This window comes from Hyla sarda, chromosome 9 (assembly GCF_029499605.1).
Source record: "Hyla sarda isolate aHylSar1 chromosome 9, aHylSar1.hap1, whole genome shotgun sequence".
NCBI lineage: Eukaryota > Metazoa > Chordata > Amphibia > Anura > Hylidae > Hyla > Hyla sarda.
Window position 1 is genome coordinate 26,007,744 of NC_079197.1, and position 26,498 is coordinate 26,034,241.

Below are 26,498 nucleotides of genomic sequence, written 5' to 3' on the forward strand. Positions count from 1 at the left end.
CAGGCATGCTGGGAGTTGTAGTTTGTCAACAGCTGGAGGCACCCTGGTTGGGAAACACTGGTCTAGATCATTGTTTTTTCAATGGAAGAAAAGCATCTGTTGTTATCTCCTTCACTCTTTTAGCTATCCAGGCATGCTGGGAATTGTAGTTTGGCAACAGCTGGAGGCACTCTGGTTGGGAAACACTGGTCTAGATCATTGTTTTTTCAATGGAAGAAAAGCATCTGTTCTTATCTGCTTCACTCTTTGGCTATCCAGGCATGCTGGGAGTTGTAGTTTGGCAACAGCTGGAGGCACCCTGGTTGGGAAACATTGGTCTAGATCATTGTTTTTTCAATATTTCTTGAGCTAAGTATTGCCTACTAAAGTCAATTATATCAAAGCACTCTAAAGACTGACCTTACACTGTGCTGCACATCAGGCCAGAGACATCTTCTCCCCTATCCAAAGGATAGGGGATAAGATGTCTGATCGCGGGGGCCCGCAGCTGAGACCCCTGCTCCAGCCTTGGAAACCTCCGTGTTTCTGGGACTAGAGACGTGACGTGACATCACACTACGCCCCCTCGTGACGTCACGCCATGCCCCCTCCATTCATGTCTATGGGAGGGGATAAGATGTCTATGGCCGGAATACCCCTTTAAAGATGTGAAAGCAGACCCAAGATATGTCATGTACCTAGTGGAATGCCTTCACTGAAAGCAAACTTAACAGCTGCTATGGGTCCCATGGGTCAGGGTGGCCATGCACTATAAGGGTCCATGCCACATCAATGTTCCCCAGCAAGTGCTGCTTTTAATTGGGTCTGCGTCCTCAGGACACAGACTCAGTTGCAAGCAATGACAGGTTAAGAGATCTACTGGCTTCCTGCCCCGTCACTTGCTTTTGTAAGCTGCAGTCTGCTTAAATAGGTACTCCGCTGAAGAAAAAAAAAATTAAATCAACTGGTGCCAGAAAGTTATGATTTGTAAATTACTTCTGTTTAAAAATCTGAATTCTTCCAGTACTTATCAGCTGCTGTATACTACAGAGGAAGTTCTTTTCTTTTTAAATTTCCTTTCTGTCTGACCACAGTGCTCTCTGATGACACCTCTGTCCATTTTAGGAACAGTCCAGAGCAGAAGCAAATCCTCATAGCAAACCTCTCCTGCTCTGGACAGTTCCTGACATGGACAGAGGTGTCAGCAGAGAGCCCTGTGGTCAGACAGACAGACAGAAAATTCAAAAAGAAAAGAACTTCCTCTGGAGCATACAGAAGCTCATAAGTACTGGAAGGATTAAGATTTTTAAATAGAAGTCATTTACAAATCTGTTTAACTTTCTGGCACCAGTTGATTTAAAGATTTTTTTTTTCCAGCAGAGTAACTGGCAAAGGGTGTGACATTACATCACTGCATCATCTGCTCAGCATGGGATAGACAAAGGGGAACCTAACTACTGTGTGAGGGCAAAATTGGAGGACATAACTACTGTATGGGGGGTACAAATGGAGTGCCCAACTACTGTGTTGAGCATAAATGGGAGGCCTAACTACACTTTGTGGGCACATATCGGAGACCTAACTACTTTGTTGGTGCACAAATGGGGGACTTACCTACTGTGTGGGTGCAAAAAAAGGGAGGTTAACTGCTATGTGGATGTGGAGGCACAGAAGAGGGCCTAACTACAGTTTAGGGGGACAAAGGTCAAGAGTGAGGACACAAATATGGGTTAACCAAACATGTGGGGATGAAAATGGGGGTTAATAGTGCGTGGGGGGGGGGGGGGGGGTCACAACATATCTTAATATACCCTGCATTGATAGGATAGGGGAAGTGTGGCAGGCCCTATATTTGTCCTGGGACACATTCGATTCTTCTTACGCCCCTACAGATTGACAACCTATGACAATCTTGTAGGGAGGCAAAACACACAGTGGGGGAGATTTATCAAAACCTGTGCAGAGGAAGAGTGGTACAGTTGCCCATAGCAACCAATCAGATTGCTTCTTTCATTTTCCACAGGCCTCTTTAGAGGCCTGTGGAAAATGAAAGAAGCAATCTGATTGGTTGCTATGGGCAACTGCACCACTCTTCCTCTGCACAGGTTTTGATACATCTCCCCCTATATGTTTCTTTTAATTAACACCTTTCTACAGTGTATATGAGAGAATACTCACTTGCTTGCACCTATTATGGTAATACGTGTGTAGTGTCCCACAGGGTCCACTACAAAACTCATAGGTTAGGTGTTATATGTGCCTTACTATTGTTTAACATTGTTAAAAGGGGTACTGCGTCGAAAAACATCTTATCCCCTATCCTTGGCCACTGGGGACCCCTACGATCTCCGGGCCAACAGCGGCTGCGTCCAGAACGCGGAAGCTTGGAGCTTCCGCGTTCATGACGTCACGCCAAGCCCTCTCCATTCATCCATCCAATCGCGGGGGTACTGCTGCTAAGGACATCTTAGCTACTGTGTGGTCCTTTGGATAGGGGAGAAGATTTTATTTGGCAGAGTACCCCTTTATTACTGCAGTATTCTTTACATTGTATGTTGCACAAGCACAGCATAGACACAGTATGGATCTTCTGGAGGAGAAAGACAGGCTCAGATTGCATGCACACAGTCCAAGCTTTCTCTTTTGCATAGCACTAGCTAAACCCTGCCCTCTGTTTCTAAAGATGGAATCACCCTAATATAAAGTGGGCAGCACTTACCAGGAAAGTAAGACACCAATGGAGACACTCCCGAGACACCTAAGAAGTCAATTTTTTGAAGTACTTAAAAAATATGTTATAAACCACCTAAGTTGTCACATGGAACAAAGTTGTTTGAAATGACAGGGACCATTTGATGCTAGTAAGGGTTAGTTCTGGGTAGTCTTCGTCTGAGTACGGGAGGAAGAGGAGGAGAAGTTGTACAAGGGCCTCATGACTCTTAACTTGGACTCTCAAGCCTCCAGCCAGATCTGAGGGTCTTATTTGCGGCTATCACATCAGATATCTCTAAGATCTGTACCCAGCAGCTGGGAGTTGCAGTAAAAAAAGCACAAAGACAAGCAAGTAAAGGAAACTGTAAGCAAAGTGATTATGTTTCTGTACCAAAGAGAAGGTTGACCATTAGAAGGTTAGAGTTGCAGAATGAAACAACCCAAGAAAGTGTACAACTGTATACAAAACCAGATACCGGGCAAAAAGGAGCCATCCGGAGTCACTATCTGTCTCTGGTCGGCTCATTCAAATGAATGAGATGGGGGCTGGATCCGGCTGGGGTACGGGAGCGCCCGATTTTCACATCCCCCAGCCATATCTGGTCACTGTATTGAACAATGTTGAAATAGTGAATGCCCCTTAACTCAACTTTTTGGGACAGGTTGCAGGTGACGTCATAATCCAGGGAAGAAAAGATATGAAAGTGGACATAAGAATGTGTTCTTAGTGCCAATGGGATTGTGTGGTTTACCCATATGTGTTGTGTAGGAAGCTTGTAATTGGTCTACACTTATGCATAGGCCAAAGCATGTCTACATAGTGGGAGTGGAGTGAGGCTGGAGTGGCAGACTGTTGATAATAGCAGTGCCCAAAAAAGTACAGAGAGCAACATTAAGGTGGTTATCTGGTTCATAAAAACTTATCCCCTATCTATAGTGTCTTATTGGGGGGAGGGGCAGCTGGGACCCTCCCGAGATCTCCAGAACAGGGCCTGACTTACCTTGCTGAGTGCTCTGGTCCGCACCTTTTAAGATGTACTAGTCTCAACAGTGACAGCCCGCTCAGCCAATCACCGGCTGCACTGATATCCTGTCTCAGTCGGTGAATGGCTGAGCAGGCAATCACTGCCGACTTGTTTCAGACGGTATGGGACGGGAGCACTTAACAGTAAAAGATGGGCCCCTTTCTTAAGATCGCAGAGGGATCCCACCTATCCTGTGATATGTTTTTATTAACCGCATAACCCCTTTAAGCTTATGTAGCAACTGCAAAGTAGATTGACTTTTTTCAATTGGAGGGCCAGTATTTTGAGGAGTACCTCAGGGGGTTACCTAGCAAAGGCTTGCAGAGTAGCTCAGAGGACGGTGAGTCGACCAGTTGGGTGTGCCATTTTTGGATTGGAGCTGAAGAGTCTTAGCTGTGTAGTTTAGGCTTTCAGCCTATATTGGCGCCGGTGGCTTGTTGGGTGTGGATGTAAGTGTCCAAGGCTTTAGTAAATCTCATGGGTTGACAATGTAGGCATACGAGCAGATGAAAGTTAGACCCATGTCAGGTAGTAACCCTTATTTTGTTGGGTTAATCTGCACTTGGGTGCTGGTTGTGGTTGGGTCTTCAGGTTGTAAACTTTGGGGTTTCGGTGAAGTATTAGTGACATTTAAGAGGTGTTTTGAAAGCTGCTAGCTGTCGCTTTGGTTCTAGAAAGTTCCACCACCTTCAAGTTATCACACTACCTACTGTTTTTTAACCATCAAGTTTTTTACCGATGGTTACAACGCCTTTTATCTGGTGAAAGGTCAATGTAAAACAGTGTTAGGTGAGACTTTCAGGTAAGAGGTAAACTCTGATCTTCCACCATAGTCAATATTTTAACTTACTTTACCATCTTATTTCCAGCTATAGTTAGATCAGTTGCATGATACACAGATGACTTGAAGCTTTTGATCCGCCTCAGGACGTACATAGAAGTAGGGAGAAATAAAATGGGACTTCATGTCAGCATACCCCATACCAGGAGGACCTAACACTTCTTCATGTCTGCAGAGAACAGTAGGGAATTATGATTCCAATATTTAAAGGGTACCTTTCATCAAAATTTTTTTTGATATATTATAGATTAATGTATGCAGAATAACTTTGCAATAGCATGTTATTAAAAATATGCTTCTTTCTATTTAATTTTCCACTTTAAAAAAATGTCCACCAAGGGTCTCCCTACCAGTCCTTTTTTATAGATTTCTGACTCATGCTGGAGTCCTAAATCTCAGACTGCAGCCGGGACACAGACAAACTCACCACTGCTCCCTGGCAGCGAGCAGTGGTGAATTTGTCTGTGTTCCGGCTGCATTCGGGGGTTTAGGACTCCAGCATGAGTCAGAAATCTATAAAAAAAAAAGACTGGTAGGGAGACCCCTGGTGGACATTTTTTCAAAGTGGAAAATTAAATAGAAAGAAGCATATTTTTTAATAGCATGCTATTGGAAAGTTATTCTGCATACATTAATCCATAATATTTCAAAAGTTTTTTTGATGAAAGGTACCCTTTAAGCATTCGTTAAAGAGAACCTGTCATCAAACCATATTTTCTAAATGAACTCAGATTATATTCCCAAACTACTCCTAACACCCCTCCTGCCCTTAAAAAAATATATCTTTCCCCTTTCTCACATTGTGTGAGCTCCCGGCAGGAGAAAGTGGGCCTTGCCTCGCCATGCCCCGCACCCACTTCCTGAGTTTGGTCTCCTGCCAGGCCGGGAGGAGACCAAACTAACTGTTTGCCTTGCGCAGGGAACAGAGCCACCTAGTGGCCTTTTTTCCATCACATAAAAACATATCAAGGTTGAGAATTTTAACAGCAAGTAAAAAGCAAAAGCAAAGTGTCTTATAATCACATGAGGAACAATATATTAAAAGTTTAGTTTGGTGACAGGTACTCTTTAAGGCAGACAGTACATTCTGAACATTGCTACTAAGCCAGATTGTGATTTTCGACAACAGTATTTTTCAAAATGAGGCTTTATTCCCCTGGATGGAACCATATTGTGTGCAGGGTCACAGACTGTCTGTCTGGTTGCATCTGTCATTTTGGTGGGAAGAAGAAACTGTGATAAATATATTAGAAGGGCGCCCTTAAAAAGATGTGACTTTAGAGGGAACTTCCAATATGTCAATGACAAATGTTGCACATGCTCTGTATTGGGATTTCCATTTAGACGCTGATGGTGGCCGGATCTGTGGCTACTGGTCTGCTGATGTGCAGATGACAATATCAAAGGCATCCTGGTTGGGAAACACTTTCTTATAACGTGATTGCAGAGAAATGCTGATGGAATATAATTAAATCGCAGAACAAATTCCTAAAATTATACAAATGTATCCACCACTGATTTTATTGCTTTTGGAATATCTACAAAACGAAAAAACACACACACACATTTGTATGTAAAAGAAATACAAGATAGCTTAACATGGCTTGCACCCTGTTTGCCCGTAATGCCATTTATTCCCTCTAGATGGCGACATAACCATACGCACCCATTGATTCCTGGCGTAAGCGATTTACAAAGGCACAAAGTTAACATGAAGGCCACTACTGCTGCATGCGGTTTACAAAGTTTGCATGATCCTGCATGAATTAGGGATAAATAAAGTGCCGCGCCACCATCGCAGGCCTCGAAAACCTCTCTAAACGTGGACTAGGGGCTGGGGGCTACTCTTTCATGACTTTAAGGCCCTGCCATGCTTTGCTCTGCAAAGCCTGGAGATGGTTCTTGACATGGATGAGCCCCGCTATAGTAAATAAAATAGAAGACTGAAGCCGGGTTCTGTGGGGTGGTAAATTTTATTCTAAACCGTCAAGTAATTTACCGATGCCCACACTGGTCCCATAGTTTATAAGGAGCGGTAATGTTTGTAGGTTACAGAAATGAGTTGTCATCATTGAACAAAAAAAGGTACAAGACGCTCAGACTGTATGTAAAGTCTGCATTCATTGAAAGCTACAGTATTCATACATCAACAATGCATTGCTGCCCGACTACATAGCGGGAGATTAACTCAATGAGTACTGGCACCTAATATCAGTCTCGTACTGTTCGCTGGTCATCAAAGGAGCTTTAGAGAGTGTGGATACTGTGTCTGCACATGTCTTACACATTGCACTTTTAGTGCCTTATATGAAAGATAGGCAACCTGTGGCTCGTCCGGCCGGGAAACATGCTGGGAGTTGTAGTTCAGGCAGAGCCGGGGAGCCACAGGCTGGCTACAAAGCTTTTCCATTACGGGGATACAGAATTGTGGCTATACAAGTTTAGTGTAGCTATGTCCTACCTGACGTTCCATTATGATTATTTATACAGCTGTGGCAGGACTCAGGCAGGACAGGAAGGATACCTAAAGCGTGGGATTTAATGACTGCCTTACACACCCTCTTATTGAGTATCACTGGGTTTATTTGTTACATTTTTTATTTTTGTTCTACTCTTCTGTGTTCGCCGTGTTGTCTCTCTTCCGCGTTGTTTGATCCTCGGATAATCCTCCTGCTTTTTTTTACTTTCTGTAATTTCCAAACTGGATAGCCAGGCGGTCGGTGACACAGCGGAAAGTGGCCGGCTGTACTTCCCAATAGGGCACGGGGTTGTTAAAGAGGCTGATGCCATTGTAGTAGGCACGTTTCACTCCAAATCCTACTGGGCAAAAGTCATTGACTCCAACTTGGGTGATGTTGTTGGAGTGCAAGTAGACAACCTATGGAGGATAGAAACTAAAGTTATGGAGACTGGCTAACTGCTGTAGTAAGGTTGGATATAGAAATCTTAAAATTAGGCAAAAACACATAATACGACATATAAAGGAGGTCTTACACTCAGTGTCCTACTGAATTATCCAGAGCGAAGACTTCCAAAGAGCATCTCCAGTTCAGGGAGAACAATTACTGTATGTCTATTAAGAGGAAGGTTTACCCTGATGTAGTGAGGACCACTAGACAAGGCCCTTCACCTGTTGGGACCCACTTAAAGGGGTACTCTGGTGGAAAACTATTTTTTTCCAAATCAACTGGCTCCAGAAAGATAAACAGATTTATAAACTACTTCTATTAAAAAAACATAATCCTTCCAGGACTTATGGCATGCTCCAGAGGAAGTTGTGTAGTTCTTTTTAGTCTGACCACAGTGCTCTCTGCTGCCACCTCTGTCCGTGTCAGGAACTGTCCAGAGCAGGAGAGGTTTACTATGGTGATTTGCTTCTACGCTGGACACTTCCTGACACAGATAGACGTGTCAGCAGAGAGCACTGTGGTCAAACAGAAAAGAACAACTCAACTTCCTGTAGAGCATACAGCAGCTGATAAGTACTGGAAGGGTTAAGATTTTAAATAGAAGTAATTTACAAATGTGTTTAACTTTCTGGAGCCTGTTGATATGAATTTTTTTTTCCACTGGAGTACCCCTTTAATGGTATACATACCATAGAAGCAGGCCATGTGATGATACCTGAGCAGAGGGCCATATTGGATATATCACCATTTTTAATAGATTGTAAGAACTTGCATTGCATTTCTTCACAATTTCAGAAAATTTGGGAATTAGATCAAAGCCCATGGAGAAGTGGGGAGTGTTGACAACCCAGCAGTGTTAAGGCTATGGTTGCCACGTGGCCATATTTTGGCCACCCTGCCAGTATTTTTATATTAAAAATACTGCCAATGCAATGGCCAATATTTATCCAACCAATCCTCCAACTCCCAGAATGTTATACCATGTACAGTGGGGATCAAAAGTTTGGGCACCCCAGGTAAAGATTTGTATTAATGTGCATTAAAAAGCCAAGGAAAGATGGAAAATTCTCCAAAAGGCATCAAATTACAGATTAGACATTCTTTTAACATGTCAACAAAAGTTAGATTTTATTTCCATCATTTACACTTTCAAAATAACAGAAAACAAAAAAATGGCATCTGCAAAAGTTTGGGCACCCTGCAGAGTTAATATCTTGTACTGCTCCCTTTGGCAAGTATCACAGCTTGTAAACGCTTTTTGTAGCCAGCCAAGAGTCTTTCAATTCTTGTTTGAGGTATCTTTGCCCATTCTTCCTTACAAAAGTCTTCCAGTTCTTTGAGATTTCTGGGCTGTCTCTCTCGCACTGCTCTTTTGAGGTCTATCCATAGATTTTCAATTATGTTGAGGTCAGGAGATTGCAAAGGCCATGGCAAAACCTTCAGTTTACGCCTCTTGATGTAATCCCCTGTGGATTTCGAGGTGTGTTTAGGATCACTATCCATTTGTAGAAGCCATCCTCTCTTTAACTTCAGCTTTTTCACAGATGGCATCAAGTTAGCATCCAAAATTTGCTGAAATTTTATTGAATCCATTTTTCCTTCTACTCGTGAGATGTTCCCTGTGCCACTGGCTGCAATACAACCCCAAAGCATGATTGATCCACCCCCATGCTTAACAGTTGGACAGAGGTTCTTTTCATTAAATTCTGTTCCCCTTCTTCTCCAAACGTACCTTTGCTCATTCCGGACAAAAAGTCCAATTTTAACCTCATCGGTCCACAGAACTTGTTTCCAAAATGCATCAGGCTTGTCTATATGTTCATTTGCAAAGTTCAAATGCTGATTTTTGTTGTGAGGACGTAGAAGAAATTTTCTTCTGATGACTCTTCCATGAAGATCATATTTGTACAAGTATCTCTTTATAGTGGAATAGTGTACCACAACTCCAGCGTCTGCCAGATCTTTCTGGAGGGATTGTGCAGTCAAACATGGGTTTTGAATTGTTTTTCTCACAATCCTGTCTGATATTTTTCTTGGTCTTCCAGATCTTGCTTTAACTTCCACTGTTCCTGATGATGGCCATTTCTTAATTACATTCCAAACAGAGGATATTGACATCTGAAAATGTTTAGCGATCTTCTTATAGCCTTCTCCAGCTTTGTGAGCGTCAACTATTTTCAGTTTCAGATTTCTAGACAACTGCTTAGAAGAACCCATGGAGCTGATTGTTGGGGCAAGGTCAGATGAGTCTGAGCATTTAAAACCTTTGAGATTGACATCACCTGGTCTTTCCAGATGATGATTGAGAACAATTCACGACACTGGCAGGTCTCAGCTTTGCAAAGGGGGCAGTGCATGCTATAAATTCTGCAGGGTGCCCAAACTTTTGCAGAAGCCATTTTTTTAGTTTTCTGTTATTTTAAAAGTGTAAATGATGGAAATAAAATCTAACTTTTGTTGACATATAAGAAGAATGTCTAATCTGTAATTTGATGCCTTTTGGAGAATTTTCCATCTTTCCTTGGCTTCTTTATGCACATTAATACAAATTTTGACATGGGGTGCCCAAACTTTTGATCCCCACTGTATGTGTATGCATGAGTCTCAAAGTGTATGTATGTATGTACATATGCGCGTACCTGTATAAGTGTGTATACATATGTGTATGTGTGTGTTCTCCAGTCTTTTGGCATGCAGTCATATCTTATCTCAAATGTTTTATGTGTTACTCCTATTCTTTACATATTATTGCCATATTCTGCAGCTGTATATGTTAATGCTGTATAATACAGTATGTAGAGCGCTGCATATACTGTGTTACACTTACTGACTGAATGACATTTGTTTTTACTTGGTGCGTATATTTCACATATTGTCTTTCCCTTGGCTGTTGTTTCAAAGCTTTTACCTCTACAGATCCTCCTGCTTCCCGACACTACAGCCTCCCCTGTGGTCCCGACAACGCGCGCCTCACATCTCTGACCTTTTGTTAATTGCAAAGCCTGGTGTTAAGACTGGAGCTGTAATAGATGTTGTCTGAAATCTGCAGCTCCATGGGAAATCAATAAATGGCTGCCGCACGCCTGACACCAACTTGGATGAAAAGTTCAGCTCCATTCGAAAGTGTCAGGTTTATATTGTGAGCCCAATTCCCTAGAATGTGGCCTGTGCCACTCCACAGTCTCATATATTTGTTAGTTGCTAGTGTATGTCTTATGGTTTGTATGTTTAACGCTCATCTCATGGTATAGAAAGGCCACTTCTGAACATAGGGATGTAGCTATGGGGGCTGCCTAGGTAGCACTTACACTGAGCCACTGGGGCCTGGGGGGCCTAATGGCCCTTCTGCCACATAGGAAGACATAAAATATGAGCAAAATTACAGTACCAATCCCCAAAGCCAAATCTCAAGCATTGATAGCTGATTTGTGTTGGCTATATATATAAGAAGTTCTGCTTTCCAAGTTCTCCAGTTCTCTGGAAAAGTCTGATTTCGAGGGAATCATGACACTTTCAAAGCAAGTATTCTAGGGCTGAGAAAAATCTTTTAAACATGGGGGTACTTGAGGACTGGGCTTGAGAAACAGTTTTTAAACATGGGGGTACTTGACTGGGCTTGGGAAACTGTTTTTAAACATGGGGGTACTTGAGGACTGGGCTTGGGAAACTGTTCTAGATAAAATGAATCATCCACAACTACTTGAGATTCGGATTAGGTGGAGAGGCCTAGTAACAGTGTAGCATTGGGGCCCAAAAGCGTCAAGTAACATCTGTGGATATACAATGGATATAATATCTACATTAAGCTGACGAAATACTTCAGACAACCATTAATCTAATAGGGTAAAGTTAATAGCTGGCACAATATTACCTATGTAGGCATAAAGGGGTCTCTTCCACACTACATTTCCACTTATGTCCACTCTCTCTTAGTGAGACCCAATGGGAAAGAGCCTCTTCCCAAAATTTTCCCATAAATGTCCCTTGTTGGATGGTCGTATGCTTACCTGGAGAAATTTCATGTCGGGCAGTCCTGGAGGAACCTTGGAGAGCTTATTGTTGTCCAGATGGAGTTCTCTGAGAATGGGCAGGTTGGCAAGGCTGCCATTTTCTACCGCTCTAATGTTATTGTATCCCAATCCTAGCCTAGAACATCGCATGGAAAAAAGACAGATGTCAGATTGGAAAAATCAGTCCATGTTGTGAACATTTTTCATTATAGTCTTAACAGTTCCTAAAGCCATATTTGGATATTTGGTCAATGTAGAATGTTGAAGATTGACCAAATATCCAAATCCAGCCAGTCTAATCCAGGTTCCTTCACCAATAAGAGTTTCATCTTGGGAAGTTTCTATCTGGGCAGATGGACAGAGGACCAGTCTATCTAGGGACAGTTTGCTTTCAGATTTTCTACTGAATTGGCCCATGGCTATTGGGTGAGGGTAGGGAAGTTATTTCTTTACATCACCCTAAAAAAGAACCTGCAGGGGGGTGGTGTACACTGATTTTCGTTTCTTCTTCTCACTCATTGGGCATTTTGCAGATTTGGGAATTATTGTCACATATACAGGCAAGAGATGTGGAATGATAGTAAAAAATATAGGTTATTCAGCTACTGCCGGTCCATATACAGCTTTAGTGTGCATTGATTTGTTCATAAGCATGCCCAAAGAATTAATTTCCTGTTGAAACTAATCTCCCACTTAAGGATGATAAATAGGAAGGGCATTAGAAGGGCATTATCCTGCCAAATGGAGAGCCAACAATAATAGAGTCATACCCAGATTTGTTGATGTTTGGGGAAAGTTTGCCAGAATGCCTTGAAGTGTAATTCTCTGGCTTGGAGAGTCAGGAGAGAACAGTGATCAGGGTCCATGACCTGAAACCCTCTCCAATTCCACAATAAAGGGGCAGTGGAACACCATAAAGCCATATGACCTCCTTAGATTTTTATCATTCCCATCATATTTGGTAATCTGAGCTACTGGACCCTCTTGATGATATCATCTGACTTGTCTATACCACATTAGAAGATACATCTCAGCTATACAGAGTCTCATGGAGACCATAAGAAGGTAGCTATGGGGAACACCTGGGAAGTCATTCGAATTCTCAAGTTCAGATTATTTTTTATGCAGTTTTTTAGGCCAAAGTCAGGAATGGATTTTAAAAACGTAAAAGTAATATAAAAATATGGTAGTTCTACTATCCTAGAACAGTATGTTATCAACGTCTTGGTGTCAGGAAGATTGTGTACCCTTCACAAACCAGATTTTGGAGCAATTCCATCCTATAGTTTGACTGTAAGTCAAATGTAACATAAATGTAAGTTAGAGGTCATATACATTAGTTAAAATCTTATTTAATTAAAATGTATTTATTCTTTAGAAAACATGCAATTAATTATATGTGCCCAGACTTATTGGCCAGAATTATTATAGATCACCATAAATTACTAAATAAAAGAAAAAGGGGGGAAAAATTTAAATATGTAAGTGAAAAGAAATGGGGAAAAATACATACAAATTTTAATTAACATATAAATAAATACATATAATTTTATATATATATATATATATATATATATGAAAATAGTTAAAAATGGCAGTTCGTATGATAAAAAGTAATAACAGTTCAGCCTATATGGGCAGAATTGATCTGTTCTTCCATTTTATCATACAAACTACCATTTTTATTAACTATTTGCATACCTATATATGCACAGTATTTAATATTTACAGTTTTATATTTTTTTTTTACCTTCCTTCTTTTCATATATTTATTCATTTCTTTTATTTTTCTTTCTTCTTTTTCTTTTATTCAGTAATGTATGGTGATCTATAATAATTACTTTTATTCTCTGTCTGGCTTACAGATAATACACACATATAAAATAAATATATATATATATATATATGTATATATATATATATATATATATATATATATATATAAAGATTAATTGCCTGTTTTATAATGTATGAAAATATATATTTTTCTAATGTATAAGTAAAGATATTTAAACTAATCAATATTACCTTACATTTATTTAACTTAAACTAGAGAACTGTGTAACATTTCCAATTGCTTCAAAATTGAGACATTTTGGTCCTTACTTTATACCTGTCCTCCATTTATAATCTGTTTCTGGCTTTGGCTTCAAAACGCATAAAAACCCTATTGTGACCTAGTGTGACCCTTTTAGATGGTCCGACGTACACTAAACAAGCGTCAATCAGTGCCTGTATATGGAGTCTATTACACGATGAATAATGGCAGGTCCTTTACTTTTTCCACTATTCATTGGCTTCACATCTTCTATTACATAGGACAACGTTCAGCCAATGAATAAGATTTTTTTTTACATGTCAAAGCTTAGAAACATAGAATGTATCAGCGGATAAGAAGTCGGCCCATCTAGTCAGCACAATATACTGAATACTATAAATAGTCCCTGGCCCTATCTTATGTAAACGATAGCCTTGTGCCTATCCCATGCATGCCTAAACATACACAGGATAATTTGCCCATCACACCAGACAGTACATTAGCCCTTTCAGCCAGAGGCGTAGCATGGGGGGTGCAGGGCGCAACATCTGGGGGGACGCGCTCGCACTCAATCTCTCGCCGCCCACTGTGGAGGGGGGGGGGTGCCAGGCGTGCGGTGCGGTGGGTGCGAAGAGAGAGCGAGGGACTATCTGGGGGAGGGACAGTGCAGCGGCCGCCCAGCCGAGAGAGAAAAGCACACCAGACCAGCCCAGGCAGCAGCAAGAAGAAGCTGGCAGCGGCGGCAGGCAGGTGACACAGGCCGGAGAGGAGAGAGGGAGCCAGTGGTGACAGATGCTGCAGGAGGAAAACCTAGGAGGACCTGGAGGAGAAAACCTAGCCTGCTGACTGCTGTGATCGGGTCCGGGACAGCCGGTGAAAAAAAAGTTAGGAGTCACGAGTGACAGGAGTCAGGACTGACTGGAGTAGTACTGGGCTCAGTGGGCTGGCTGTTTAGTGCTAGCAGAGCATCTCCAAAACTGAAGTTTCTTTGGGATGTTCAAGGTCTGCAGGTCAAGACTGGCATGTTGAGCTGACCAGATGTATTGAAGTTTGGTTGGTTCAACAGTGACGAGACAGATTTCGATCCATATGTAGCTGCTCCAGCTCAACATAAGTTGATGTTAGCCAGTGGGTCTAGCAACCTTTAATTTATGTATTTTTTTTGCTGAAAGAGTAAGGCAATAGGCATGAAGATGAATAAACATTATGTTAAGAGTAAAGAAATGGTTATTCAATGAAGGGGTGCTAAAATCCACGGTTTAGGGGGTGCAAATTACTTGCCTTGCCCCGGGTGCTGACAACCCACACTACGCCCCTGCTTTCAGCCAATAATTGTCGGTATAATAAGGCCCTAAGTCTACTAAATAATGGTTCTTTGGGCATTGTATGTTTTTTCTCACCTGTATAAATTGGAGTACTGGCTCAGATCTCCCATCTCAATTGCCTGAATCTTGTTGTGGTCAAGGTGAAGCTCATTTAGACTGCTTGGTAGACCTACGTGTTGTAAGACATTGGTTTAGGTAGGTGGAAATATCAAGTTATGGGGAAATTATAACAATATACTGGAATCTTGCATGTTGGCATGCTGGAACCTCTGTAGTCTCAAGTCCATACAAACCATACAGATAATCCATTTTATGGTGTGGACAATAGAGAAACATAGGCTGTATAGGTATGACTAAGTAAAACAGCACCCAAACCTATTTTTGGATCTTCAGACACAGATGGTGAGCTGATGTCTGAATTTTTGCGGAGCATTAATAGCTCCAGCCTCTGATAAGAACTCCTAAAAATGTTCCTTACATCTTGTAACAATAATGTCAGATCCTTTAAACATGTGTCTGTCTCCAATATGGTCAATCCGTGATGACACAGAAGAGGAGAGATATTTATTGGTACAAGATGTCCACTCTCCTCCCTCTACTCCTTTCATTTCCTTTTGTGGTCACAGACTTTATCTTCAGATGTCTCCGGTTACCTTTAGGGATGCCGCTTAATTTGGCCTCTGAGATACGAAGGTAGTTTAGCTTCAGTCCATCAAACGCTCCGGCTTCGATTCCTCCATTCTCAAGTGGATTTCCTCCCATTTCTGGTGAATAAGACAGAAATTCAGAGTCACTGTGGAAGGTTAGAGGTTCTGATGATGTCAAACTGCAGTGCTTCCGTCAAAGAGTGCTTACCATATATATGTCATAAGCAGAGGCCTAACTTGTAGCTTCGGGGCCCGATGCAGAATCTCCAATAGGGCACCATGTGTCAATTATAAAACTGGTCTCTTAAGGGACAGATGTGCTTTGGGGCCTCCTTACAATGTGCCCAAAGGTCATTAATACCCTATGTCCCCTAATCCCTTAAAACATAGCTTTTATTGAGCTGTTTAAGGGTATGGTCGCATGAGCGGATCCACAGCGTATTTTATGCGGAGGATCTGCCGCTGAAGGATCGCTGTGTGGTGCCTTTACATGTGCCTGCTAGGAGCGGCAATGTGTCATTACGAACAGACACACTGCGGTGTGGGAGTCGCCACGCGCATGCACAGTATACTCGCCCATCGCGGCAGCTTGGCCTAGCTCGTGGAGCAGGGGGAGCGGCCACGATGTGTGCTAGTGTACCGCGCATGGGCGGCGACTCGCACATCGCTTCAGTGTGTCTGCTCGTAACGGTGTAATGCCGCTACGAGCAGGCACATGTAAAGACACCATGTAGTGGTCCTTCAGCGGCAGATCTGCAGCATAAAATACACTGTGGATCCGCTCGTATGAACGTACCCTAAAACTAGAAAATGTGGATATGAAGATTAAAATTACAATCCCAGTGAGTAATATTCAGAATAGAAGATTCAGTGGGAAATACTCAGGAATTAATCATGTGAGGGATGCAGGTAACAAAGCACCTAAGTGCTCTCTATTATTGCACACTTTGGGCTTCTAACAAGGGTTTGGGCTCCTTTTCCATTTACAAAATTTTAGCAGAATGTTGTATTATTTATGTGGTGAGGGGGTGTTATGCAGGGCAGATGGAATTACCCCAGGGGCAGATGGCATTAAAGGGGTACTCCGGTGGAAAACACTTTTTTTTTTTTATCAACTGGTGCCAGAAAGTTAAACAGATTTATAAATCACTTCTATTAAAAAATCTTTACCCTCCTATGACTCCAGACACACTCTTAGGCTCAACTGCACCTCAGCAAAGACCCAGGAACTAAGAGAGAGAAGAGACTCCTCCCAGGACTTTTATGGGGGAGACTCTGGTGGGGTCCCATTGGTCACCCTTAAGTCACCTGGTCACTGATACCTCCTGGGTAACAATCACATGACACCTCACATCACAACTGGTGATCACATGTTAACCTTTCTTAAAGATACAACATTCTTATATACATAACATAGGGGATAATATACAATTACAGTAGAACAGATGCAGGGGGACCCAGGGGACACTGCAGGGAGGCTGCCTGACAGGGCACCAAGGGTACGGGAAATTTTATAGCTATCGAATGTCCTATAAGTAAAACAAGTGTGTCTGATCATGAAAGGGGGTAACTGGCCTGGCCTAGAAGTGGTTTGGATATTAAAAGTGTCCTTAAACCATTAGGGACTCTACTGCAATGTTTTCCAACCAGGGTTTCTCCAGCTGTTGCAAAACTACAACTCCCAGCATGCCCGGACAGCCTTTGCAACAGCTGTAGGCAGCCTGGTTGGGAAACACTGCTCTACAGTGAGGAGTGTCCTTATGATGACATCCGTGTAGCTGCAGGCTCAAGTAAGGCCCGACCATACTGTTGTGTATATAGCGGCATTTTTTGCTGTTCCATACATCTCTACAATATCATGCGGACCTACCGATGCAGTTCACGCTCTTGAGGCCATTGAAAACATCTTTAGGGATCTTCTTGATCTTGTTTTCGTGAATGCGTAGCTCCACCAGAGACTTGGGTAGACTCTTAGGGATCTCTTCCAGGCTGTTCTTCGAGATGTACAATTTCTGAAGCTTGTGCAGTGGCTCAAATGCCTTCTCGTTCACTTTGGAGATTTTGTTGTTTACTAAAACCAGGGCCTGAAGTAAAATCATAGCATTATTGGCAATGGTCAAACACTATTTGTGACTTAGTTTGAGATTTATTGACTCTGGCAAATATGTATCCTTCTCCTGTGTGTCTGGGACTTTGACTTATTTTCCGACAACCCCCCTGGTGCTGCTGGAATGGTTCGGTCCTCCAGCCCCGGTCTTCTTCCTACTTTTAGTGCCCAACATGCCATACCGGCTGCAGCGGTGCCCCGCCTAGACCAGTGATATGCTGAGTAGCAGTGTCATGTATTGATCCCTAGGCCCAGCCCTCTTCTTGGTGCCTGGGTCCGTTACATCACACTTCCACCCAGCCTATCATTGAGTGAGGTGGGACATCGCTGCGGCCACCAATTAGGCTAGGTTCACATAGCTGTTTTCATCCGACCCATTAGGAGGCGATCTGCTTTTATTTTATTAATTTTTTATTTATTTATTAATTTTTTATTATTAATGGGTCGGGTGCAAACAGCTACTACCAGGTCTCAGCAGACCCCATTCACTTGCTTGGGGCTTGTTGGTGATCCGGTAATTTTACAGGAATTTCTAAACTAAATGGAACTGCCAAAGGAGCTCCACATAAGTAAGCCCCATGGCAGTGCGAAAGAGGCCTTAGCAGTGTGACATGTCAGGTAGAGATGAGCGAATCGAATCTCACGAATCCAAATTCATTACGAATTTCAGGAAGAAAAATCGATTTTGCAACAAATGTGAATATCGCCGCGATTCTATTGCGCGAATCGCTTCGTTAAACTCCATTTAGTGCGGTCCTAAAATGGCAGAACCACATGTGAGGCAAGGATTCCTGGGAAGGCGGGAACAAGGGTAAGCGGGATGACCCTGAATCGCATGCAGCCTATCAGCAGCCAGTCACCCCTGTGATGTCACAGCCCTATATAATCGACAGCCATATTGCGACCAGTCACTTCAGCATTTCACTGCAGAGAGATAAATAGGGACAGACAGCACTGTGTGTTGCACAGAAAAGCTTTTATCCAGCAGCAATTCACCTCCTAGTCAAGTTCTGTTGCACAGAGAGGACAGAGAGCAGTGTGTGTTTCACACAAAAGCATTCTTACTGCAGTGATTCACCTCCCAGTTACTGTCTACATAGTTCTATTACAGAGAGGGAAAGAGAGCAGTGTGTTGCACAGAACAGCAATGATTCGCCTCAGGCACAAATCCTGCCTAGAAGCACTGATAGGGAAGGGAGTGAGATTGAGAGAGAGTGCAATTTTGAGTGTAGTACACAGCGACTGTGTGCTACAGCACTGGTGTGTACTGCTGGTGTTGTGCACAAATACTTTTTTAAGCATACTGAAGCGCATTTTTCTCCCCTCAGAAGTGCAAACCACATACATACATCTAAGTGGTGTACTATGTTGTACCTGTTAAAGTCTCAAGGGCCTAGATACTGTGAAAGGCCAGGCAAAATAACTCACAGGCTGGTGTTGTACACAAATACTTTTTTAAGTGTACTATAGCACATTTTTCTCTCCTCATAAGTACATACCACATACATACATCTAAGTGGTACACTATTTTGTTTCTGTTAAAGACTCTTTAGGCCTCTGCCACAGAGGAGTGGCAGAGGCCTAAAGTCATCAGGCAGAGGTCGCAGCAGACTAGGGGCAAGTGGCAGCAGGAGTCGCAGCGAGAGGCCTGAGCTCCCGATATCAGCTAGCGGTCGTGTCTCGACCAGCAACCCATCTACTGTCATCGATGGTTAACACGGTCATCCACTTCATCACAAGTGACATCTAACACCCCCAGTCAACAGTCGGTGGGTTCCACAGACACAACCCTCAGTTGCAGGCACTGCGAGCACTCCTTGTCCTCCCATTGCCTGTCCTATGGTGTTCCCTCCCCCACAGAAGTATCGTATGCTGTGGGTTCAGCTACACTATTTAGTGGCGACAATCTAGAGGACATTCAGCAGCTACTGCCCAGCCTAGAAGTGGAGGAGACATCCGCCGCTTCCTACGCTAGGCGGACAAGTAGTGATGAGGAGAGTGGCATGGGAGGTGGTGTTGCGAGCATTCAGGCTCCTGAAGCAGACACTGTTGAGGAACCTGAGGAGGACATCAGTGACGTGCAGACACAACTTGATGATGATGATTAAGCCGATCGCACTTGGGAGCCAGGTGCAGAAGGGGCTTCATCATTATCAGGAGAAGAGGGTTGCAGGTTGCACGTGAGGCAGCAGCTGAGCCAGCAAGGTAGTAGCATGGTTTTCAGTCAGCATGATGGCAGAATTGGAAAGTGTGGAGCCAAACGTGCCCGGGCTAGACCACCTGCTTCGTGACCACCTACCTTATCAGGAGGTAGTGGAACAGGGGTTCCTGGAGAAGGCGGCAGTAGCAGTCAATCAGTGCGGTTTGTTGGTGGGAAAATCAGCTACTCGGCGGTGTGGCAGTTTTTCATCAAGCATCCGGAGGATGTTAACCTGGCCACATGCAAGATGTGTTGGCAGAAGGTGAGGCGTGGCCAGGGTCCCAATGTTGGCACCACGGCCCTGTGTCAACATATGCAGTGTCACCATAAAGCAGCCTGGGAGAACCATGGCTCCGATGTGGTGGTCCAGCCTGCTGTATCACCCAGTGGCACGCCGCCCCCTGTTTCAGCCAGCCAAGGCTCCACCACCTCAGCTGAAGGAAGCTGTGTGTCATACCCATGTTATGTTGCTCCAGATGCTCCTGCTCCTCCTACTTCGAATCAGTCATTCTGACAACAGTAGACAACAAGAGACAACAGTATGCGTCGACTCATCCCATGGCACAGAAGCTGAATGTGCTCCTGTTCAAGTTGCCTGTGCTGCAGCCCCTCCCTTTTCAAGTGGTGGACTCTGCACCTTTCAGAGAATTGATGGCTTGTGCCGAGCCAAGGTGAAGAGTGACAAGCTCTTTGTGAAGAAGGCAGTACCAGCCCTGCACAATTTTGTGTGTACCAAAGTGCACGACAGCGTCGATGCCTGGAGCTGCACCTTTCAGAGAATTGATGGCTTGTGCCGAGCCAAGGTGAAGAGTGCCAAGCCCTGCACAATTTTGTGTGTACCAAAGTGCACGGCAGCGCCGACGTCTGGAGCTGTAACTATGGTCAGGGACAATACATGTCCTCTACAGCCCACAGGGTGAATGTGGTTCCTGCACAGCCACAACAACAGCAACTTGGACAGGTCACGCAGCTTCTGCGTGAGATGGGCGGTTTTTCTAGTCATCTGACCGGAGAGAGGAGGAGCAGGAGCAGCTAGAGGAGCTAGAGGGTAATGAGGAAGGCAAGACATAGGACCCAGACACCCCATGGCAGTATGCAGTGGAGATGGAGGCAGGGAGTCCCTCCGAGTCACTTGCACAAATTACACGATGCATGCTCACTTGCTTGCGTAGTGACCGCAGAATTGTCACCATTCGGGAATACTTCTGGCTTACCTTATTGGACCCTCGCTACGGGCACAAAATGGGGGCCTTTTTCACACCCACTGAGAGGGAGGACAAACTGACCTACTACAGAGACATCCTGCGTAGTCAGTTGGCCGATGCCTATCTGGCACCATCGTCCATCCTCTCGCAGGTCTGACTCGGGGGGCCCTCTGAGCTCACCTTCCACTGCCATGGCTGCTGGGGAGGGGTGGGGTGGCAGGAGCAGTACCAGCTTCATCAGCAGCAACCTGAGTCTACAGGTGAGTAGCTTTCTTCACCCGCATAGTGGAGCAACTCATCAGCAGCAGGTACATCTGGAGCAGGATCTGAACCAGCAGCTTTTGGCATACCTTGACATGACCATGCCAACACACCTTGAAGATCCGCTGGACTTCTGGTCAGCCAAACTTGATTTGTGGCCGCAACCAGTAGAGTTTGCCCTGGAAAAGGTGTCCTGCCCAGCCAGTAGTGTGCCATCAGAGTAGGTGTTTAGTGCAGTGGGGGCCATAGTAACCCCAAGGAGAACTTGTCTGTCCACGAAAAATGTGGAGAGACTGACCTTTGTGAAGATGGATCAGCCAGGATTTCCACCCACCAATGCCTGATGCATCAGAGTAGATTGACCATGGTGCCACACCAACACTACACAAATGGATAGTACAAAACATGTTTAAAGGGGTATTCCAGGCCAAAACTTTTTTTTATATATCAACTGGCTCCGGGAAGTTAAACAGATTTGTAAATTACTTCTATTTAAAAAGCTTAATCCTTCCAATAGTTATTAGCTTCTGAAGTTGAGTTGTTTTCTGTCTAACTGCTCTCTGATGACTCACGTCCCGGGAGCTGTGCAGTTCCTATGGGGATATCCTCCCATCATGCACAGCTCCCGGGTCGTGACATCATTATTGAGCAGTTAGACAGAAAACTTCAGAAGCTAATAACTATTGGAAGGATTAAGATTTTTTAATAAAAGTAATTTACAAATCTGTTTAACTTTCCGGAGCCAGTTGATATACATAAAAAAAAGGTATTGCCTGGATTACCCCTGGTGCTGCTCCCCAGTTACAAACATTCCTCGACATCAGACCACAAGTAAGTATTGCATTAGCTAAAACTTAACTTTTCTTAGGATAAAATATATGTAGTCAAATTTTTTTTTTAATCAAACAAAAGAAAAGGAAAAAACAACACGTGCCACCTACACCATCAAGTATTGATGTGATGCAAAGACCTCTAAAAGGTGGAAGGGAACAATGTATGGTCCATTGTAACTGGTGGGGGTAAAAACTTCCCCTGTAAGGCCCTACTTTCGCATTATTAATTCCCTTCTTTGCAAGTGTTACTAGCCCTAAAAAGGGTGGCCCCACACAGGAACCTGCCATTTCCAGGGTTTTTAGATGGAAATAGAGAGAGAGTTTCTTGTGTGGGGCCACCATTTTTAGGATGAGTAACACCTGCCAATAACCGAATTAATAGGGCGAGAGTTGAGCCTTATAAGGGAAGTTTTTACCCCCCACACAGGAACTAATCCTATTTCCACCTAAAAACCCTGGGAAATTGCAGTGTTTGTAGGTAGAAACAGGGAGAAGTTCCTGTGTGGGGCTGCCCTTTTTAGAGCGAGTAACACTTGCCAAGAAGGGAATTAATAATGCGAGAGTAGGGACTTACAGGAGAAGTTTTTACCCCCACCGGTTACAATGGACCATACGTTGTTCCCTTCCACCTTTTAGAGGTCTTTGCATCACATAATTACTTGGTGGTGTAGGTGGCACATGGTGTTTTTTGCGCACCTTTCCTTTGGCCTGATGTCACACATCTGATGCCAAGTTCTCCTTTTTTCATCCACCATCATCACCGGGTACTGGTATTGCCACCCACCACAACACTTTCAGGACTCCTGATGCGGCTGCTGCCACCTCCGGGCTGTCTCATTCTGACACCATATGTTCTCCTCATGCTGATGCCAGCTCCAAGCTGTCTCATACTGCCACCATATGTTTTTCTCATGCTGCCACCGCCTCCAAGCTGTGTCATTCAGCCACTATATCGTCTCTTCATGCTGCCGCAAACTCCAGGCTGTGTCATTCAGCCACTATATGCTGCCGCCAACTCCAGGCTATGTCATTCAGCCACTATATGTTCTCCTCATGCTGCTGCCACCTCCACGCTGTGTCATTCAGCCACTATATGTTCTCCTCATGCTGCCGCCACATCCAGGCTGTGTTATTCAGCCACTATATGGGCTCCTCATGCTGCCGCAAACTCCAGGCTCTGTCATTCAGCCACTATATGCTGCCGCCAACTCCAGGCTGTGTCATTCAGCCACTATGTGGTCTCCTCATGCTGCCGCCACCTCCACGCTGTGTCATTTAGCCACTATAGGGTCTCATCATGCTGCTGGGACATTTTTGTCAATTAAAATTTGAAAATGTATCTTTTAATCTTTGGAATTGTGAGGCCCTATGGTCTCCTCATGCTACTGCCACCTCCAGGCTGTATCATTGTGCCACCATATGGTCTCCTTATGCTGTTGGCACCTTAGATTAAACTTGAAAAATTTTCATGTATCTAAAATCTTCAATTTAAATTTTACCAAAAATATCTTCAATCTATTCTATTGTGAGGCCCCATGGTCTCGTCGGGATGCTGTTACGCCGAGCGCTCCGGGTCCCCGCTCCTCCCCGGAGCGCTCGCTACACTTCCCTCACTGCAGCGCCCCGGTCGGTTCCACGGACCCGGGGCGCTGCGTTACCACCTCCGGCCGGGATGCGATTCGCGATGCGGGTAGCGCCCGCTCGCGATGCGCACCCCGGCTCCCGTACCTGACTCGCTCCCCGTCAGTTCTGTCCCGGCGCGCGCGGCCCCGCTCCCTAGGGCGCGCGCGCGCCGGGTCTTTGCGATTTAAAGGGCCACTGCACCGCTGATTGGTGCAGTGGTTCCAATTAGTGTTTACACCTGTGCACTTCCCTATATCACCTCACTTCCCCTTCACTCCCTCGCCGGATCTTGTTGCCCTAGTGCCAGTGAAAGCGTTCCTTGTGTGTTCCTTGCCTGTGATTCCAGACCTTCTGCCGTTGCCCCTGACTACGATCCTTGCTGCCTGCCCCGACCTTCTGCTACGTCCGACCTTGCTTCTGTCTACTCCCTTGTACCGCGCCTATCTTCAGCAGCCAGAGAGGTTGAGCCGTTGCTAGGGGATACGACCTGGTCACTACCGCCGCAGCAAGACCATCCCGCTTTGCGGCGGGCTCTGGTGAAAACCAGTAGTGACTTAGAACCGATCCTCTAGCACGGTCCACGCCAATCCCTCTCTGGCACAGAGGATCCACCACCTGCCAGCCGGCATCGTGACAGTAGATCCGGCCATGGATCCCGCTGAAGTTCCTCTGCCAGTTGTCGCTGACCTCACCACGGTGGTCGCCCAGCAGTCACAACAGATTGCGCAACAAGGCCAACAGCTGTCTCAACTGACTGTTATGCTACAACAGTTACTACCACAGCTCCAGCAATCATCTCCTCCGCCAGCTCCTGTACCTCCTCCGCAGCGAGTGGCCGCTTCTGGAATACGACTATCCTTGCCGGATAAATTTGATGGGGACTCTAAGTTTTGCCGTGGCTTTCTTTCCCAATGTTCATTACACTTGGAGATGATGTCGGACCAGTTCCCCACTGAAAGGTCTAAGGTGGCTTTCGTAGTCAGCCTGCTGTCTGGAAAAGCCCTGGCTTGGGCCACACCGCTCTGGGACCGCAATGACCCCGTCACTGCCTCTGTACACTCCTTCTTCTCGGAAATTCGAAGTGTCTTTGAGGAACCTGCCCGAGCCTCTTCTGCTGAGACTGCCCTGTTGAACCTGGTCCAGGGTAATTCTTCCGTTGGCGAGTATGCCGTACAGTTCCGTACCCTTGCTTCAGAATTATCCTGGAATAATGAGGCACTCTGCGCGACCTTTAAAAAAGGCCTATCCAGCAACATTAAAGATGTTCTGGCCGCACGAGAAATCCCTGCTAACCTACATGAACTCATCCATCTTGCCACTCGCATTGACATGCGTTTTTCCGAACGGCGTCAGGAGCTCCGCCAGGATATGGACTCTGTTCGCACGAGGCGTTTCTTCTCCCCGGCTCCTCTCTCCTCTGGTCCCCTGCAACCTGTTCCTGTGCCTCCCGCCGTGGAGGCTATGCAGGTCGACCGGTCTCGCCTGACACCCCAAGAGAGGACACGACGCCGCATGGAGAATCTCTGCCTGTACTGTGCTAGTACCGAACACTTCCTGAAGAATTGTCCTATCCGTCCTCCCCGCCTGGAAAGACGTCCGCTGACTCCGCACAAAGGTGAGACAGTCCTTGACGTCTACTCTGCTTCTCCACGTCTTACTGTGCCTGTGCGGATGTCTGCCTCTGCCTTCTCCTTCTCTGCTGTGGCCTTCTTGGACTCTGGATCTGCAGGAAATTTTATCTTGGCCTCTCTCGTCAACAGGTTCAACATCCCGGTGACCAGTCTCGCCAGACCCCTCTACATCAATTGTGTAAACAATGAAAGATTGGACTGTACTATACGTTTCCGCACGGAGCCCCTTCTAATGTGCATCGGATCTCATCACGAGAGGATTGAACTGTTGGTCCTCCCCAATTGCACTTCTGAAATCCTTCTTGGACTTCCCTGGCTTCAACTCCATTCCCCAATCCTGGATTGGTCCACTGGGGAGATCAAGAGTTGGGGGCCCTCTTGTTCCAAGGACTGCTTAAAACCGGTTCCCAGTAAACCTTGCCGTGTCCCTGTGCTTCCTCATGTAACCGGTCTCCCTAAGGCCTATATGGACTTTGCGGACGTTTTTTGCAAAAAACAAGCTGAGACTCTACCTCCTCACAGGCCTTATGATTGTCCCATTGACCTCCTCCCGGGCACTACTCCACCCCGGGGCAGAATCTATCCTCTGTCCGTCCCAGAGACTCTTGCCATGTCTGAATACGTCCAAGAAAATTTAAAAAAGGGCTTTATCCGTAAATCCTCCTCTCCTGCCGGAGCCGGATTTTTCTTTGTGTCCAAAAAAGATGGCTCTCTACGTCCTTGCATTGACTACCGCGGTCTTAATAAAATCACGGTTAAGAACCGCTACCCCCTACCCCTCATCTCTGAACTCTTTGATCGTCTCCAAGGTGCCCATATTTTTACCAAACTGGACTTAAGAGGTGCTTATAATCTCATCCGCATCAGAGAGGGGGATGAATGGAAAACGGCATTTAACACCAGAGATGGACACTTTGAGTATCTGGTCATGCCCTTTGGTCTATGCAACGCCCCTGCCGTCTTCCAAGACTTTGTTAATGAAATTTTTCGTGATCTCCTATACTCCTGTGTTGTTGTATATCTGGACGATATCCTGATTTTTTCTGCCAATCTTGAAGAACACCGCCAGCATGTCCGTATGGTTCTTCAGAGACTTCGTGATAATCAACTCTATGCCAAAATAGAGAAATGTCTGTTTGAATGCCAATCTCT

At 44.8% G+C, this 26,498-nt stretch overlaps 1 protein-coding gene across 1 annotated transcript in view; it reads right to left on the reverse strand.

Moving 5' to 3' along the window:
- Window positions 1-6,062: 6,062 nt before the first annotated feature.
- The window catches only part of BGN (biglycan), a 70,066-nt gene continuing 49,630 nt past the window's right edge, over window positions 6,063-26,498 (reverse strand). Inside the window, exons 4-8 of the mRNA XM_056538066.1 lie at window positions 17,357-17,570; window positions 15,493-15,603; window positions 14,915-15,008; window positions 11,474-11,612; window positions 6,063-7,435 (exon numbers count right to left, since the gene is read on the reverse strand). Of these exons, the coding sequence (XP_056394041.1) occupies window positions 7,238-7,435; window positions 11,474-11,612; window positions 14,915-15,008; window positions 15,493-15,603; window positions 17,357-17,570 (756 nt within the window). The 3' untranslated portion in view covers window positions 6,063-7,237. The remainder of the gene's footprint in view (window positions 7,436-11,473; window positions 11,613-14,914; window positions 15,009-15,492; window positions 15,604-17,356; window positions 17,571-26,498) is intronic.